The sequence below is a fragment of the Anolis carolinensis genome, chromosome 1 (genome assembly GCF_035594765.1).
Source record: "Anolis carolinensis isolate JA03-04 chromosome 1, rAnoCar3.1.pri, whole genome shotgun sequence".
NCBI classification, from domain to species: domain Eukaryota; kingdom Metazoa; phylum Chordata; class Lepidosauria; order Squamata; family Dactyloidae; genus Anolis; species Anolis carolinensis.
This window is the reverse complement of record NC_085841.1, coordinates 210,662,087-210,682,387: the sequence shown is the minus strand read 5'-3', so window position 1 is coordinate 210,682,387 and position 20,301 is coordinate 210,662,087. Positions and strand designations below refer to the sequence as shown.

Genomic DNA, 20,301 nt, shown 5'->3' with positions numbered 1-20,301 from the left:
AACTGGGAACGACCCTCCAGAAAGGACTGGAGCCACTGGAGTGCAGTACCCCCAATATGTCTCCCATGCCTCAAACTGGACTTTCTAATTTAAGTTCTCAATTTGAATTTTTTTTCAAGATCCACTGAATGGAATCGGGATCACACTCATAGATCAGAGGCAATTCTGCTTTACATGAGCCAGCAGCACCCATGGCAAACCTTTTGGGGGCAATGGGGAAGCTGTGTGAAAACCATTATGATACTTTCATCCATTATGGTACTTTCATTCAAATACTCCATCAGAACCTAAAATTCAGGGATATATGCAATAGTGAAGACAAATAATATGAATGTTTTTCAATAGGAAATATTTTAAACTTTCATCTCCGAAATCCAGACTTTCAGCAAGCACTATCCATTTACTGGAAATCGTAAGCCTTTATTGTCTTCAGGACACATACCTGTCTCTGAAATTCTGCCAAGTTGTATGGCAATGCTCCTTCAGCCAAGGGTGCTATTCTCTCAATATCCGCCAGTGTTAAACGTCTGCGTACAGAGCCAATGGGAAAAGTCATTGTTAAGACAGCAAGCAAAACCTTCTACATCCTCCCTTTTGCACAAAGTGCTGTAGCAGTTTGCCCACTGAAATTTGACAAGGGGATCTTTATAAGACAGAAGTATTCTGTGTGTACAATCTCCAGACATAAGCCATTCACACACAGAGTGATCAAAAGCCAAAACTTGGACAGGATCCTTTTTGAACAGCCAGGCTGCTTTCTGACTGAAACTTCCTCCTCCTCCTCCTTCTGATCTGGGAAAGGCTGAGTATGAGCAACCCTCTTCACCTTGAACCCAAGGCTCTACAAAATAACTGGGCCCACTGAGTTCAAGCACAGTTCTCTGGTTACAGAACACAGCCTTGGTTTGTGGAACATGAGCAAAGTTGGTATGCATTCATCTAGAGTCAACAAGGGCACAACCAGATGGGAGGACAGAGATGTAAATGTATTTATTAGGCTTTCAGCAGATCTGGTACACAGAGGATAGGGTTGCTCCTAAATTAACCAATATTCCACATGAGAAGCATCTATGCTCCAAGTATTTAGCTTCAGAAAACAGTGGGTTCTAGGGCCTCTTGCGGATATAAAAACCTATGGGTACTCAAGTGCCAATATATACAACGGCATAGTAAAATCGTATTCCTTATAAAAATGGTGAAATCAAGGTTTGCGTTGCGAATTTTTAAAAACATTTTTCAAGCCATAGATTATGGTATTAATGGATACAGAATCCATGGATATGGAAGGCTAAGTGCATTTTATTTTCCACTGTCCTTGTATTTTTTTTTTAGAATTATGATGCATTACTTTATTCTAGTTAAGTAAGAGAACTGATTACAGATTCAAATCTATAAGAATGCAGTAATTCATGATGATTTGTCTCTGCAGTTGAGTGAACAGCTGAGTAGACCAACTACCTCAAACTCATACCCTTCCTCACCTCCTTAGGCGGCTGCCAACTACTAAATCCAGCTCTGAGGCTAATCTAAAGAATATACAGTGTTTTATTACACTGAAAGTGTAAAGTGTGTAATAAGGAAGAGTAATTTGAACAAGATGTTTATATTTAGGGCTAAATTGTGGCAGAGATAGTTCCCACAATCATTAGGTGGACAAAAAAACTTACATAAGTCCACTGTGGCTGCAAGTGCCCCTCTCCACAATGCAATGAGCAACTCAGAAATGTGCTCAATTCCTATAATCATTGCCCTTCAAAAGTGAATGGAAGAACTTATCTGGCATTTTGGTATTGAGCTGAGTTATGCAGGAATAAATCCAACTTTGTTGTTTACTGCATAGGTCAGAATCTTCTACAACAACCAAGCTCACTGCCACCTTTTCACTGCTGAAGGCCTTTCCACCAATGCATCAATCTAGTAGTCAGCTGAGAGTCTGGCAAGGCAGAGCAACATCCAGCTAGGATCCTATAGCTTGGAATCACAGCATTGGCATCATCCTTTAGGCCAGTGGTTCTCAACATATGGATCCCCAGGTATTTTGGCCTACAACTCCCAGAAATCCCAGCCAGTTTACCAGATGTTAAGATTTCTGGGAGTTGAAGGCCAAAATATCTGGGGACTCACAGGTTGAGAACCACTGCTCTAGGCCTTCAGGATGAACCTCAGAAGTCCTGAAGGTTGCCTTTAGCTGTGTGTCCAAGCTACAGGGCCATCCCTACTCCACCACCATTATCTACAGGTCAGTAAATGACTGTGTAGGGGGCTGCAATAGTTGTAAGTGGGGGTGAGGGGTTCCACATGCAGTTATAATGCATTCCATAATATCAGTCCAGATGTATGGGTTCACAGATACAAGCATGCATGCCCCTGATCCAACGTTCCATTAATGTATCCTGTGTAGCACATGCCATTTGACTATTGTACTGAGCAAAAAGGATATTCATCCCACAGTTGTGAATTTTTAAGAAAAACATTCCAAGCAAACAAATCCAGGAGTGTTAATACAAAAACATTTTGTAAGGTTATGATTACCCTGTGGCATTATATAAATCAGACAGCTGGTAGAGAATATCAATTTCCAGAGGTGTCACTTGTCCAAATTTGATTGCAGATTGAGAGAATTCCTCTGTGTTTTTTTTAAAGAAAAAAACAAAGAAAAACCGATTTAATGATTCTGCAAACTCAGTCTAACTTCCTTCTATATAATTTGTATCATTTGCTATATAGTAAAGAGTTCAAAGTTGAAAAACCAGAATAAAACTAGTATCAATAAGAATACTATATACAGCAGAGTCTCACTTATCCAACATAAACGGGCCGGCAGAACGTTGGATAAGCGAATATGTTGGATAATAAGGAGAGATTAAGAAAAAGCCTATTAAAAATCAAAATAGGTTAATTTTACAAATTAAGCTCCAAAACATCATATTATACAACAAATTTGACAGAAAAAGTAGTTCATTACACATTAATGCTATGCAGAAATTACTGTATTTACGAATTTAGCACCAAAATATCACAATGCATTGAAAACGTTGACTACAACAACAACTCTTTATTGATTAGTCAGTTTTGACCATATCAGAACATGTAAAACATACAAAACGTACACCCTTACCCATACATACGGTAAAATCATGTAAAACAGAAATGCGTTGGATAATCCAGAACGTTGGATAAGTGAGACTCTACTGTATTAGAGAATTGCTATCAAAAGTACAAAAGGTTGCTCATCCTTGCTCTAAAGTGAGTTTCAGGGCCCTTCCACATAGCCAGAACATCAAGGCAGAAAATCCCACAATATCTGCTTTGAACTGAGTCCACATTGCCATATATTCCGGTTCAAAGCAGAAAATGTGGGATTTTATTCATCTATGTGGAAGGGGCCTCAGTCTTATCAACAAGAAGAAAGTGCCATTATGGTACTATATGCTATAAAAAAGGTGCTTTTACCACTCCTGAGCTGTTTACATTTCTAGTTTCCTTGTGTATCTGAGGAAGTCTACAAAAACATGATACTTTTTCAATTAGACTCAAAAGTGCTACAAAATTTTTTGCATACCATTTCATAAAGGTTCAACATTTTATAGGTTCAGCCACTACCATATTTACTACTACTATTTGTCCATGTTGTATCCATTGTCCATTTCAGGCAGAAGTCTCCCACATCAACTTCTGCCTGATTTTGTCTTGTACAAGGGATTCAAGATGTGCAAGAAACTAGAATGGGGCAACCAAATCCTTTTCTATATATTTTATCACGACACAGTAATTTCAAATATAATGAAAAAATTATTTACCTTTTGTAACTTCAACATCTTTTCTAGCACCTCCTATGAGGCTGTATATCTTTCGAACAAGTTCCATGTTGTTCAGCAAGGCATTGAAAGCATTAAAATAGGAAAAGCTGACTTGGTGTGAAATAGATCCCCCTGCAGCCTGAAAAAAAAGCATTAATATGAGCTATAGGAATAAAACAAATATTGGCATCATTATCAGCTTAGAAGTCTTCTATACATTTCATTTTCTATAAGCTGAGGTTGGAGGAGGGCAGCTTAGGAGTATAGCAAAACAGAACACACTGTACAATATTAAGTGCCCTGGAGAACAAAGAAATGTAGATTAAAGGAAATTACTTCCATTGAAAAGCAGATACATGAAGAAAAGAAATGGTGATTTAAGCCAAACGGCCCAAGCAGTTAAACAAACTACTGAATAACTAAAACTGTGCAATCTAGTCGTAAATACTTTTGTTTAACGGTTTCTGTGCATCAATATATTCTTTGTCTCAGAAAATCTCTTCTTCTTTCATTCCACAAAAACAAGATGATATAACTTTATGTAAGGGTTAGAAACCTGGAATTCTTCAGGTGTTATGTGACTTCAGTATTGACAATTCCAGTAAGCATAGCCAAGGATCAAGGTGCTGGGAGTGTTTCACTGGTGCATTGGGATACATTACTTATTAGGACCAACTACCATTACACAAACGAATAGGGGAAGAATTCACAAGTAGTTTCACAGTTACAGTTACATATCTGACAAGGCTGACCAAAGCTGTTTAATAAATCAACTTCTGCTGGCAAACGAACAGAGACATTTTCATCTCCTTGAGGTATAATGATTGATGATGGAAGTGAGCTTCCGAAAAAATAAACCAAATAAACGTCCATACAACACAAAAATGATATATAAAATCTGTTCAAATGGTGTCGACCCAGTAACAAAGCTCTTTTGAAACACATATGGTAACATCCTTGTACATTTACGACTGAAGATTCTCATCACTGTATAAAATAGCAGGCATCTCTTAATCTTCTAGTAATTGTTACTTCTGCATTTCAAGGCGTTAGCTTAATTAGTGTAACATTCTGACTCTGTTCGATCCTAGTCTTTCACCACCTTCTGAAAGGATTGTCATTTCTCCTATCAACTAATAAATATTACTAAAAAAAATCCTAGCTAGATCGCCAAATATTATCTCAACAATGGAGCCCCCTAAATTCCTTAATATTTGAGCATCTGATCATAAACCCTTGCCCTCATTTGAATGACAGTCATAGGTAATCTGAATTGTATGCTCCATAATACTTACTGAGACTAAGTTTTCTTCCACAAAAGGAGTGAGCATGTGTGCACGAATAGTGGCCATGATGTCACTGAAATCCAAGCCAGTGATTGTGCCCGTTTTGTTTTTGTCTTTCAGTGCAAAAGCTTGCCTTGCATGTTCTGACTGTAGTTCCTAGGAGGAAAATGATACAGTTGTGAGAATTGCAGAGAATATCACAGTGATTCAGAGAATCTCCACTGATTCAATGTGTTTGTCCAGTGGCCACTTAGGAGCTTAGAAATAAAAACTAGCAGAATTCAGTGTGGATCAGGGTTTTGCCCTGCACCTTTGAGAAGGTACTAGATGGAGAAAGATAAACTTCATACACGCTTCCACAGATTGTGTAATGCTGCCCATGACCAGCTTCATAGCATACAAGGCTACCAATCAATAATTACTAATGCAAAATTGTGCTAGGCTCTCAGCTAACATCTAAAAATCTTCAAGTCCTTATGATGATGAGATTGGGTATGAGATTGGGTGCCAGTGCAGCAACACGGCAGTTTGTCCAGGAAAGTTTTAGGGGCCTACATATTCCTTGACATAAAGAGGTCAATTGACGGAATAAGTATTAAATAAATAAACAAGCATATGCAGTCTGTCTTAACGTATACACCTTGCCAAATTCAATTCTTCTTGGAACAGAGTTTTGTATAGGAAGGAACAGGCATGTAGCCAAAATTCTCAGGGTGTTCCACAAGAAGGCCCTACATTTATTATTGAAACTGTTATGTTTATTCATATCATGATCTGATCACCATGCTCAATATATCCCATATGTATGGGGGTATTGGGATACCGATACAAAAGGTTTGCTAGGGTAGATCCTCTCTCAGACTCAGCCCCGCCCCCCGCCCCCCCGCCCCCCGAATCAAAATGGGCCTGGGAAGGAGGGAGGAATACACAGCCTTCATAACAATTAACCCAAATATAATAGCGCAATCACAGATTTGTCTGGGCTGTGTCAGAAACTGAAAAAAGTTTCAGAATTACTCAGAAGCTAGCATTCCTTGGTTTTCTGAATATGAAACACTGCAAAACAACTTTCAGAAAATCAGTAATCACAAAAACAAGGCAACCTGTGTGAAGTTGTACTCATTTTCTCATAAGATTCATGATGGGCAAATGATGGTGAAATGTTTACAATTAGTGTGAAAGAAGATGACTTTATTTCGGTCATACTATGGTAAAATAGACTGAGAAATCTGGAAGGAAATTATATAAACATAGGGGCGTGCTGTTTAACATCATAAAAAACTCACATTACTATTTAATCAGCAAGTATTTTAACATAACGCCACCTGTCAATAGCAGAATCTTTTGTATTAATATAGCACAAAAGTATTATAATCATAAGCAATCAATCTGATGATGTACACAAATCAAAATAACAATTTTGTGTGCAATATCCATTCAGAAATTAGCAAAAAAGAGTAGCAAACTGTATTTTTAAAAGTCAGTAGAAAACTATGTTAGAGTAAATTTAAAAGTAAAACCCCGGGTTTATTACAGAAATCCACTTAATACAGTGAAAAATGTCAAATACATTTTGACTTTAATTTTCCTCCATTTAATTTATTTATTTATTTATTTATTTGCAGGACTTATACCCCGCCCTTCTCACCCGAGGGGACTCAGGGTGGCTTACAAAGATTGGCAAAATTTAATGCCCAAAACCACAATCATTAAAATCTAAACAATACATAGAAATCAGTTAATAATACTATTAAAACACATTATAAAACCTTAAAAGCATGTATATATTTAAATCCATTCATCCAGAACCTCGTGCGTAAACCTTAATTCAGACCATGTCAACTCAGAATTTTATTCATTAAATGCTTGGGCACATAGCCATGCCTTTAAAGCTTTTCTAAAGCCCAGAAGTGCCGGGGTTTGTCAGATGTTGCTAGGGAGGGTGTTCCACAGCCGGGGAGCCACCACCGAGAAGGCCCTGTCCATCGTGCCAACCAGCCGCGCTTGCGAGGCAGGTGGGACTGAGAGCAGGGCCTCTCCAGATGATCTTAGGGTTCTTGATGGCTCAATGGTTGTTTCACAATCCACAGGTTTTTTTATTTTCTGTAAACACACGGAGACACACACACATACCTGTAGGACACACACATACATCTATACACATTATAAAAGTGAAAATATGTAAGTGTGTTTGTGGCTGGTGCCCACTTCCATAGACAGGCTTCCGCTTCCACAAACAGCTATAACCCACAGTGCTGAGGAGCCACCAAAAGCACTCCCACCAATGACATTTCAGGTTATAGCAAGCACCATGAACATGTAGCCCAAACTCTGCCAATGTCCTCCCCAAACACTATGGCCCACCATTGAAGGAATGTTTTCAGGCTTTCTGTGTTCTGTATTTTCTGTATTTTTCTAGCTCCTTAACTTTCCTTTTGGTTGTATCCCTTCCGGACACTCTAGGATTTCCCGTTTTTTGTCTGTTTCTGTCTTGTTGTTTCTCTCCCTTTCTGGCTATCCGCTTTCTGTGTTTTCCTAGATCCCTGAATCTTGTTCTTGCAGAAGACTACTACCTCACAGGGCTTTCTTGTCAGAGGGTGGTCTCTCCTAGTGGCCTCCTGCCCTTCATTTTCAGCTGGCTCTGGCTCACAAGCATGGGCTGATTTAGGTCAGTCAAGACGACATTTACTGTTTTCATGTGGCCATGGCCACTCAGGAAGTGAATCTTGTTCTTGAAGAATGCTAAAGTAGTACCATCACGCTGGGCTGTATTGTTGATGGGTGGTCTCCCCTAGCTGCCACATGGCATGCCCCATTGCCACGCTGACAGGACAGCTCCTTCCACCCTGCCCAGAGCCTGTCATGTTCTACTCATCATTTTCTTCTGGACTGAACGCATGGATTGAATTGGGTCAGACAAGACTTGATCATATTGCTATTTGTAGTAATCTTCATAAGAGATAAAGTTGACCATGACTATCATATTTCTGGACTGAATCTGTTAGCTTCACGCGATCGATCCATGGCCAATAGGCCATCTGTCAGTTGAGTTGTGATGGCAACCCCTTCTGCCAGGAAGAAGGGAGTTGGACTAGATTGCCCTTGGGGGTTCCCTCCAACTTTAGGAATCTATGAAAATGAGGAATTGGTTGATATTGTTTCTTCTTTTGATTAATATGAGAGAATTTTTTTATTTAAAAAAGGTTCTGTCAAAACTTTAAAAATTTACCAAAAATTGGTAGATGTATGAATATGTCTGAAAGATGGGGGATTGATCCCCTATTACCTTATGTCATTCTATAGAAAATTCAAGAAGGAAGCTCTTTTAATTTAAAAAAAAAGTATTCCCTAAATTTTTTTTTAAATTCTCTAAAATCAGTGGATCATCTAAACCAGGGGTCCCCAAACTAAGGCCCGGGGGCCACATGCGGCCCATCAAAGCCATTTATCCGGCCCCCACAGCACAAAGGCAGAAGGGGGTTGGGCTAAATGACCCAAGGGTTCTCCTCTTCTATTATTATTATTATTATTATTATTATTATTATTATTATTATTATTATTATTATTATTTTGTTGTTATTATTAACATTGAGGTGGAGAGGCCATCTGTCAGGGGTGCTTTGCTTGTGTTTTTGGTGCAAAAAGGCAGAAGGGGGTTGAACTCAATGGCCCAAAGGGTCTCTTCCAACCCTCTTTATTATTATTATTATTATTATTATTATTATTATTATTATTATTATTATTATTATTATTAACATTGAGGCGGGGAGGCCATCTGTCAGGGGTGCTTTGCTTGTGCTTTTGGTGCAAAAAGGCAGAAGAGGGTTGAACTCAATGGCCCAAAGGGTCTCTTCCAACCCTCTTTATTATTATTATTATTATTATTATTATTATTATTATTATTATTATTATTATTATTATTGCTTGGTGGCCAACTATAGTCCGGCCCTCCAATGGTCTAAAGGATCGTGAACTGGCCCCCTGTTTAAAAAGTTTGGGGATCCCTGATCTAAACATTCTGAAATTTGGTGTGCTAACAATGGAGGATGTGTTCTACCCCTGTAGGAAGTTTCATCGGGATAGCTAAAAAATGAGGGCGAGAGAAGCCCCTGAAGTTTCCCCACTGCCAGTGCTGTTTTCCCTATTGCGCATGCGTGTCCGCCATTAACAAAGTACTTACGAAGATTCGGAAGTTTCGTAAAATTTCAAACTTTTTCCCTCCAAAATTTGGAAAGGACTTTAGAAACAAAGTGTCAGTGCCCCCTACTTTTGAACACAGTTTAGAACCATTTTTTGGATCGCACATGCCTACTGTCTGCATAACAAACAGCGCAGAACTGAGCACCAAGTAAACATACTGGAGGAGTTTGGGGGATTGACTCCACATGATGGAAGTTGTAGTTCACCCTGTATCAAGTCAGAGCACTGTGACCCTGATTGAAAATGGATCTGGACCACATTTGGCACACAGACCCCCATGACCAAAGAAAAATACTGGAGAGGTCTGAGGGGAATTCACCTTAATTTATAGTTGTTTTAGGTACTTGGATTTATAGTTCACTTGCAATCAAAAAACACTCGACCCCACCAACCATGGCCCTGGACCTAACTTAGCACACAGAACACCCATGACCAAAAAAATGTAGGAGGGCTTTGGGGAAAATTCACCTTGATTTATAGGAATTATAGTTCACCTGCATCCAAAGAGCACTGTGAATGCAACCAACAATGGATCTGCACATAATTTGGTACACAAACCCAATATGCCCAAATTTGAAAACAGGTGGATTTGGGATAGAATTGGCCTTGACATTTATTAGTTGTAGGTACTGGGATTTATAGTTCACCTGCAATCAAAAAGCACTCCGAACCCCACCGATGATGGACCTGGACCTAACTTGGCACACAGAACCCCCATGACCAATTGAACATACTGGAGGGATTTGACGGGACTGATCCACCATGGTGGGAGTTGAAGTTTTCCCTACAGCCAAAGAGAATACTGAACCGCACCAATGATGCATCTAGAGCAAATCTGCCCAACATGACAGCTTTAAGTATTGATAGAGTTTCAGGGGGTTAATCTGGCATGATGTGAATTGTAGTACACCCACAACCTTATGCATTTTGTAAAATAAAAAAAAAAACCTAATAATCCAGGCAACGCCGGGTACCCAAGCTAGTATATATATAAAATCCGTAGTTTACTGATAAAGAAAAAATATTTCTGTTTGCATGAAGTTTTAAAATATTAAAACATATTACTGAATGTTCAGATAGCATCATTATTTTGAGGAGTGTTTGCTCAACACAAGAGAAAGAATCATGATACAGATAAACAGAAATAACTGACCTGTAAAAACTGTGTGAATTCCGAATATGTTAGGTGTTTCTTTCTGTTATGCCCAAAGTGCAATCGAATAAATTCACAGTCCCAATTAAAAGGTATGTGATGGTGAATAATGGTCTGCCCAAATATTTCCTTGACATTTTCTTGGAAAGATAACACAAGAAGAGAGTTGGTTAGGAAATAAAATATCAGCCCTCCTTAAAATCCTTCTAACAGAAAAGGCATTTTTCAAGAGCCAATATATTTAAAAGCACTTAAAATGGTTAAGCTAGAAAGCTACATATTTTTACAGAGTGAAAACACATTATATATAGACTACATTTTGATGCTACTTGTGCGCTAATATCCTATGTAGAGGCTTAAGAGCTGTGATTTTGTCTTATTCAGTTTTAATTAAGAAGCAATTTATTTTGTTCATTAGAAATAGCTGGTGTTTTGCATCCTGCTATAAAATCAATGCAGTATTACTTGAGTCTACAGCAAGTCAAATTAAGATCTTATTGAAAGGCAGTGAATATCTGTATTTCTGTATACCACAATATTTCCCAGACTATACACGTTGTGATTGAGACTTGATTATTTCATTCAGATTTGCATGAATGCAACTATTAAAAGGGATAGGAAATGTCAACCAAATTGTATCATTATCATCATAGAAAATATGTTAATTATTTGAGAACATTGTCCCAAAAAGGTTTTTAAAAAAATAGAAAACTCGAGTTATATGCATGTTTAAATGCTGTAAAGTATTCCTTAGGCCTGTTCAAACTTTGCTTTATCAAAAAAAACAAAAACAAAAACAAAACAAAAAACACCAAACTAGAAGGCTTCTTCTTTTGAAGTGATGAGATTCAATCTGATCCCATTTATTTATTTATTTATTTTCCGTGTCAGGAGCAACCGGAGTTGCTTCTGGAGTGAGAGAATTAGCTGTCTGCAAGGACGTTGCCCAGGGGACGCCCGGATGTTTTGATGTTTTTACCATCCTTGTGGGAGGCTTCTCTCATGTCCCCGCATGGAGCTGGAGCTGATAGAGGGAGCTCATCCACACTCTCCCCAGGTAGGATTCGAACCTGGCAGCTTTCAGGTCAGCAACCCAACCTTCAAGTCACTTAGTCCACTACGCCATCTGGGGGCTCCATCCCATTTATAATCTCACCTAATACCCTCTTTCTGAAAATGGAGTTGGGGTAGTTGGTGAGATATTTAATTCAAATAAATACAGCACAACTTGAATAACATGTTACTGCTCTCTTGTGTCAAGGGGACTGGATGAAAAAACAAGAAATCCTAAAATGCTTAAAGGAAGAGAGCAGAGTACGACTCAGTTGTTGAGCACATGTCTTGCATACCAGCTCCAGGTTCAAACCATAACACCTCCAGACAGGGCTAGGAAACACTCTTGATCGAGTTTTTCCTAGATTACTGTATCATGGCCTAATAGTGTGTTTAAGCATTGCAAACCTGTTCACATAAAACACAAATTGCACTATTTGCTTACTACACCAACCCGTGCTTTGCCCTTCCTAGTGCATGGACAGACACATACATTCATACTGGAATCTTTCATTTTAAATAGCCACCATGTTCTACAAGCAGAAAATTTAAATTATTGGATTGCCATCAAGGTATTTGACAGTTCACATGGTTTATATATGTGACATAAATGTCACATCATCATTCTTCTACTATAGCCTATTTATGGGCTTGAAGATTTATTTCATTTCATAAGGTGCTTCTTGTAAAATAATTAATTGCTTCTGTTTCTGTTTCTGTTTGTATAAAGCAGCATATGCCCTATTTTTAATGGATTCATTACAGACATGAGGAAAGGAATAGTGCTATCTGTGGGTGCCTTCTGTGCAGAGAAGATAATTTTTGGAAAAAGATACTTTTTCCCTATTCATAGAAGCTCACCACAAAGTTATGGAACCGTGGTGGCACAATGGGTTAAACCCTTGTGCTGGTTGAACTGCTGACCTGAAGATCTGAAGGTCAGCAGTTTAAATCCTGTGAGACGGGGTGAGCTCCTGTCTGTCAGCCCCAGCTTCCCATGAGAGGACATAAGAGAAACCTCCCACGGGATGGTAGCACATCTGGGCGTCCTTTGGGCAATGTCTCTATAGATGGCTGATTCTCTCACATCAGAAGCAACTTGCAGTATGTTCTGAATTCGCATCTGACACGATTAAAAAAAACCCAGTTTGGAATCCTGATATCCTATGGGGCCTAAACATGAAGAGAATTTCTACAGATAGAAAAAAGCCCTCCATGTTCAATGACAAAGATGGGACTGGCGTACTTTAGATCTCTGTGTTGGAAAACTGTGGGAGGAAGGGAGGACAAAAGAGGGGAGTGTTATAAAAGGTTGTAATCCAGATACTATCTTTATAATATTGAGGTTGCTTATTTAGTTTTCAAGGAAAGTAACTCCTCAGAAATCATTTAAGTTACATTCTATGATCAGTTGATGGTTCACCAAGCAAGTTGTAAGGGGATAGCCATGAGGAGAGGTTGGTAAGAAATATTATTATTATTATTTTATTATGACACAGCAAACAAGATAGATATGCTGGATTTTGTATCACAAAATCACAAGTCGAACACTTCCCAAGTGTCTAGGACTGTGTGATGTATTTTCAGATGATGTGTGCAGATCCCAGTAGGGTGGCCTTTTGCAGTTGGCAGATCGTGATTTTGTCAATGTCTATTGTTTCCAAATGCCGGCTGAGATCTTTTGGCACAGCACCCAATGTGCACTGGACCACCTGCACTGGTTTCTGCCATAGTCTTTGAAGTTCAATCTTGAGGTCCTGATAGCGGCTAAGTTTTTCCTGTTGTTTTTCGTCAATGCGACTGTCACCTATTATTATTATTATTATTATTATTATTATTATTATTGCACCTACATAAATATATACAGAGAGATTCAAGGAAACAAAGCTTCATCATGGCTGTACATGACAAGGTGATTTACAATCCCCTCATTTATAAGGTTGCCTTAAGTTCAAGTCAAGTTGATGTCAATGAACAAGAACAAAACTCCAGAAAAGAGGCTGCCTGAAGATGTTCATCATCTGGGTTACAACCAAAGAAAGCAATGCAATCACTAATAAAACTGATCCCTGAATTATGATTTTCTTTTCTTTGATAACTTCCGTTATTGAAAATCACTAATATATACCTCTAGATAAAGCAAGAGAACACATAACAGTATTCAATGTATTTAAGTAGTTATCAACAGAACATACATAATTGTAACTGTAGCTTTTAAATTCCAAACAATTATTTATTCCAGTAATGATGACTGTCTGATGTTGTCACCTACCAATAGGATCCTCCTTCTATCTTTACGCTCAACAGATTCTGCATTTTTATCAGAACAGTTTCTTTGTACTTTCTAATGTTATAATTTCTTTTATCTAACACTGTGATAACCTATGGTTATAAACAATACACCTCAGCTTGACTTGACTATATCTTCTTGAATGAGAAAGGAAAAAACTAGAATGAGAGTTATGCTGCAATTACACTCATATATCAAGACAAAAACATTCAGGTGAATTAAAGGGAAGATATAATGTTTTTATCATTACTGCCAAATGTTTCTTGTGCTACCATCAGTATTACTCATTGGCCAGGATCACCTACTTTGCATTAGTTCTATTGTACCAAAACTCTCTCCAAGCCGAATAAAATATGCCTTACCCTCAAAGAACACTTCTTCATGGGGAAGGCAGAAAAATATGTAAATCCTATATTTCAACTTTTGCTATTTCTGACACCAAACAGAAAATTCTGTACATTTTCCAATCATTTACGGAGATTGCTGGGCAAAGGAAGGTCTAAATTCAAATGTTAAAAGCTGCTCATGTTCAAACTGGAAGTGTTTCCAGACTATATGTGGAAGTGTACAATAATTAGCTATATGATTCATTGTCCTTTTTCAGTATAGCCTCACGTTATGAATTGATGCCACCCACCTTAGTTGACTACTCAATCCAAATATATAGGAAGAACTACAAAAGAGCTTCCAGTTCAGTGGAGCCTTGCTCAAACAACAAGGTATTCCTGGGCTCTTGCCTAATTAATCTTTGGTTCTGCCTTGCTGTTTGGTTCTGCCTGCTGGTTTGCTTCTCATCTTGCGTACTAACACTATGCCACAACTCTGGCACACCTCAAAAACTGCTTGTTACAGCTTAGCCTTGAAAATGGAATTTACCAGAGCATGGCTGAGTTTTGTGCAATGGAAATGGAACTATTCATATTGGTTTTTTTTTTTTTTAATAAAGCAGCATAAAGAAGGATTAATTCTAGACCAACTAAAATTAAAGGCTTTTCCTTTTCAAGCCACTGTGTATTATCATCTAAGCAGCTTGGTGGGAAATATAGGTATTAATGAAATGGATGGGGCCTGTTTATTTGCTTAGCTGTTTATAAAGAATTCCCAGTTTTCACCTCAAATCTGATTTCAAAACGATTTCAAAACGAGTCATTATAACAAGAAAAAAGGAAAAAACAGAGAACTTTGATCAAACAAGAGGTCCCTAATCGTTTATATAAACAATAGCAGAGCTGTAATACCTGATATGCAGAGAAGATAATAGTTTGCTCGCCTCTAGTGAACATTCCAAGAATGCACTAAATCTAGAACAGGTTTGGAATGGGAGTCTGTAACCCCTTAGCTCTAGAGTCATAAATTGTTATCTTGAAATCATAGTTCTCAATCCCTGGGCCATGAAAGGGGCAAGATAATTCAATGTATGTTGTATGGCAGAAGTAAATCTACTTGGGTGAGAATAAAATGGGGTTTATTTTCAGAAAATGCATAGAATGAATGCCATCTGTTCTAGTGCTATGATTTGGTGCTTATTCAAAAAAGGGGGACACATATTCAGAATATTACTACACTCATATTTCAATGCCTTTGAATAACGAAGCTAGAATGATAAAGATAAAGGTTTTCCCCGACATTAAGTCTGGTGATGGTGCTCATCTCCATTTCTAAGCAGAAGAGCCGGCATTGTCCGTAGACACCTCCACGGTCATGTGGCTAGAATGACTGCAGGGAGCTCTGTTACCTTCCCGTGGAGTGGTACCTATTGATCTACTCACATTTGCATGTTTTTAAACTGCTAGGTTGGCAGAAGCTGGGACTAACAGCGGGAGCTCACCCCGCTCCTCGGATTCGAACTGCCAACCTTTTGGTCAGCAAGTTCAGCAGCTCAGTGGTTTAATGATATACAATGAAAAAATACCCCTTGTTTCCTTTGTCAGCGCATTATCTTCCACAAAGCTGCTTTTTCAAAAGTTACTAAGATCTGAAGAAATGATGGCGATGTCATAATGCAAGCATGAATTTAGAGACTGCCGGATCATTTTAGGAATTTCTTTAAGTTAAATTACATTTCTATATTCAATAAAGTCAGTCTCCATTCCTAGAAGAGAAGAGAGTAAGGATGGATTCACTACATCCATTCCACATTTTTCATGTAATAGTACAGTCACATATATTAGGTATAATCAATACTTTAGTATGCTCCGATTCATAAATGCATTGAATAATGAGAAGAGGGGGGAAACCTAAAAACCATAAAGATGCCAGTAACTTTAGGAAACCATTATAAAATAAATCTGATACATTATTAGGATTTTTTTTAATTTTAGGAAGCTTAATTTTAAAAAATACATTATCATGCTTGAGTTCAGAACCATGACAACAGTTTGTTTTCAAGTCTAATGCATTTAATTGCATTTCTAGAACAAATGTGGCATATGTGGTTCAGACATGAAGGGCACAAGAGAGGGGCCTCTCATCACATTCTGAGGCCAAAGGAAAAGATAATTTCCATGACTACTGCTAAATGAAGTTCTTCATTTTACAGCTTCCAAGGGAGTGGGGCCATTAATTTCATGAGTTTTGATACAGCTTCTAGAAGGAATTACTTCTGCCAGTTCTTTTAATATCCTTGGATGTAATTCATCTGGCCCTGGAGACTTGAAATCCACCTATTATGTTTCCCCTACTGCATCATCATTTTCTCCAGGTTGAGCACTGTTTTTCTTTTGAGAAAAGACAGAGGCAAAGAAAGTACTGAGTAGTTCTGTCTTTTCTCTGTCCTCAGTTTGCATTTCGCTGTCACTTGTACACAGTGGACATAACCCAAAAGTGGACATAAACTGAAAAGCTGTTTTTATTGCCTTTCACATATCTAGCAATCCTGAATTCATTCTGAGCTTCAGCTTTTCTGACTTACTCCCTACGCATGTTGACTATTTGTTTGAATTTTTTCATGATTGTATGTGTCTTTTTAACATCTTAGTTCATCCTGATTTATTTTCCTGACCAGAGGATCACACCTATGACAATGGCAAACAGGTTTCCCTACATTTACTGAAATCAGCTGTCTTAAAAATCTAGAATGCATGTCTGACTATGCTTGGCTTCCCCTTTTCACTGTATAACAAACTCCAGGAGAACATGGTCACTCCAACCTAAAAATCTTACCACATCTATTCCATTGACCAGATCATTACTGTTAGTTAACATCAGATCTAAAACAGATGATCCACTTGTTGCCTCTCCGCCTTCTGAACCATGAAACTGTCTGCAAGGCAAATTGTTGTACCTGATACTCTTGGCACAGTTTGTCTTCCAATATCAGTTTAGATCAGTGGTTCTCAACCTGTGAATCCCCAAATGTTTTGGCCTTCAACTCCCAGAAATCCTATCAGCTGATAAACTGGCTGGGATTTCTGGGAATGTAGGCCAAAACACCTGGGAACTCACAGGTTGAGAACCACTGGTTTAGATTATATCTCCCATTTCTACTGCATCTCTCCTTTCTGAATGTGTGGTCATCTCTTCTAGGAAGGCATCATATAAATTCTCAGTCTGGTCTGGGGGCCTGTAATTTATTCCCATGATGACAACACTGACATTTCTCTTCACCTTAATTTTTACCCAGGTGCTTTCAACATTGTTTCCAAGATTTAGATCATGATCTTTTCACAAGTGTAAACATCCTTGATATATTATGCTCATTCTTTCCTGTTTGGTCTATTTATTTGAAATGGATTATACCCTTCCATTATTACATTCCAATCATGGGACATCCTACCCAGTTTTAGTGATGCCTTACATCATATTTGCTGTACTGTGTTAAGAGGTCAAGTTCACCTTCTTTATTTCCAATGTTCTGTGGACTAGTGTAAAGACATATAAGACCATGGGTCATTCCTCCAGCTGCTTATTTAAGACATTTTAGCCCCCCACTGTTGGGTTCTTGTACTCTTCACCCAGTTCTCTCTAAACCATTTGGGCTATTAGCTCTAGCACGTGATGAACTCCTACCCTCAAGAATACTGACATTTTCCTTAACATAACTCCACTTAAAATTCTCCTGATAGAGCTGTAACAATCTTGGCAAATGTTTTTACCAACTCAGTTTCATTTGATGGATACACTGGACTATCCCTGTTAGGATCTACGTTCAGTTCAACAAGAGACCAAGATAGTTATTGTGACTGGAGTTCCTTCCATGTTCTTTAAGATGAAATAATTCAACTAAGGTTTCTCTTTTGTCTGCCTGGAATCTGGCAAATCTCTTGAATGTCATCCTGTGCCATTTAGAGGCCCTGCCTTGGCCTAATACCTTACTTTTCATTTTCAGGTACACCCAATAACACTCCTGAATTGCATAATTTCTGCCATTGTGGGTGTGCTGGGTATGTATTTTGTCAACACAGAGGTTGGGAAGTGGTGGTCCTTGTTTCAGTGAAATATTGCATGGTGCCTCTTTTAAACATGCCAGACTGGAAGCTCTAAAGATAAGTACTGCAAACTATCATCTTCTTTTCTTGTTAGAACACTTGCAAAGTGATGAGCAAGAAATCACATTACAAGTAAATGCCCTTTACATTTGTGAAGTTCTTACAAAGTTACTGTTTAAATCCGTAGTATGACAACATGCAGCTCATTTTTTCACATTATCTAATCAATTTGCAAGTGGCTTGCCCACTTAACAGAAAGACAAAGCACTTTTGGCTTGTTAAGATCACAAGTCTAATCAATTTAGTTCAAGTCCATTTCGAAATCAAGAACATATTACAACCCAAACAGGCCCTTGAATGTCCACCTCAGAGATGTGTGCAAGTAAACATTTAACACAGCAATGATTATTTTGCAGTGTTTTAGCCAGGCTGGTCTTGAACAAATAAGTGTTGGCCTGGTTATTTTAGGCAGTATTCTGGCAATGACTGAGCAGTGAATGACAGTAATTATTTGCACTGTGTGTGAATACAAGAGGATGGTGTGTAGAAGTCTGCATATACACATAGCAGCCACATGTTCGAAGAAAATTAACAACATATAACATGATCTGTAAGAAATATACCCTTTTCTCCACAGTATTTACTGTGAGGTGGAATTCCGAGATACAAGTCAGCAAGTGGTTAAGGAAAGACCCTTTAATCACTATGTAAGTTTTGCTCTTACCAAAGGTCACTTCACCATTTCCGCTCTTGTCGAACAATTGAAAAGCAACAATGAACATTGCATCTGGTGTACATAAAACTGACTCAAACGCCAAAAACTCTTGAAAGGAGATCAACCTACAAATCAGAAATGAGAAATACAAATTTTAAAGAGTAAGGGTATATATATACATACACATATACATATATAATTAAATTCTGCAAAAACTGGACTCCAGTAGAATGCACAGAGCTGTGCCATTACTACACATATTGTTTTCAAAATTGCCAGCAGTAATTTGAAATCATTATCTTTTAGTATCAAGAAACAATACAGAGCATATCATGCAGTGTAAGTAACAAAATAAGATTTCTGGCAAAATAATACTTCCAAGATTGTTTGGTCTTTCCTCATTCCTGTGATATTATTTTATGTATGTATGTGATATGTATTTTATGACTATTTTACGACTGTTTTAACTGTTTTAATCATTTTAGTTTATTGTATATCAGTGTAACGGCATCAATTGCCACTTGTAAGCCGCCCTGAGTCCCCTCGGGTGAGAAGGGCGGGGTATAAATAATTGAAATAAATAAATAAATAAATTATGGATGTGATCAAACTGGAGATAGATTTATTGCTATTAAAAACTAATACTTCAATCTGATGTATGTCTACTCAGAGGTAAGCTGCACTGAGTCCTTTGGCACCCTCCCAAGTAAGTATGTAAGGGGGGGGGGTGCAATCTTTTGAGAAAAGTCAACAACCAGGATCACACACAAAAAACATGTTTAAGTTTAATTTCTACATTTCCTCTACAGAAAACACTGAATAGAGGATGGTATATTCTGCTCCACATCAGCATTTGGCATATCTGCTTGCATTAGATATATATTATACTAGCTTTTCCCGGTAACGCGTTGCTGTGGCTTCTGGGAATCATTTGTTGGCCAGGTGGAATAACAGTAAATAGCCTTGCAGCCTCAAAGTCTGGTCGTTTTCATCTTATGGGAATCCTTGTTTGGTGAGCTGGAGTAGCACCCTCAAAGAATCGCTTTGAAGCCTGACTACTTCCTTTGTAGAGGAATCATTGTTTGGCCAGCTTGAATTGCACTGAATAGTCTTGCAGCTTAAAAGCCTAGCTTCTTTCTACATAGGGCATCCTTGCTAGGCCAGGTTGAATGGGACGGAGTAGCCTTGTGACTTCAAAGCCTGGGGGTTTTCTTATCTAGGGTAAATCTTGGTTGGCCAGGTTGATTAGCACTGGATAGCCTTGCTGCTTGCAAGCCTGGCCGCTTTCTACCTTGCGGAATCCTTGGTTGCCCAGGTTGAATAATAATTAATAGTCTCGGTGCGGCAGGTATAAATGCTGCAATTAGCCACCTTGAT

At 38.3% G+C, this 20,301-nt stretch overlaps 1 protein-coding gene across 1 annotated transcript in view; it reads right to left on the bottom strand.

The window, feature by feature from the left end:
- The window catches only part of slc25a12 (solute carrier family 25 member 12), a 99,428-nt gene that overhangs the window by 49,148 nt on the left and 29,979 nt on the right, over positions 1–20,301 (bottom strand). The window contains exons 4-9 of the mRNA XM_062964448.1: positions 18,934–19,049; positions 10,440–10,579; positions 5,096–5,242; positions 3,801–3,939; positions 2,533–2,626; positions 443–527 (exon numbers count right to left, since the gene is read on the bottom strand). Coding sequence (XP_062820518.1) covers positions 443–527; positions 2,533–2,626; positions 3,801–3,939; positions 5,096–5,242; positions 10,440–10,579; positions 18,934–19,049 — 721 coding nt within the window. The remainder of the gene's footprint in view (positions 1–442; positions 528–2,532; positions 2,627–3,800; positions 3,940–5,095; positions 5,243–10,439; positions 10,580–18,933; positions 19,050–20,301) is intronic.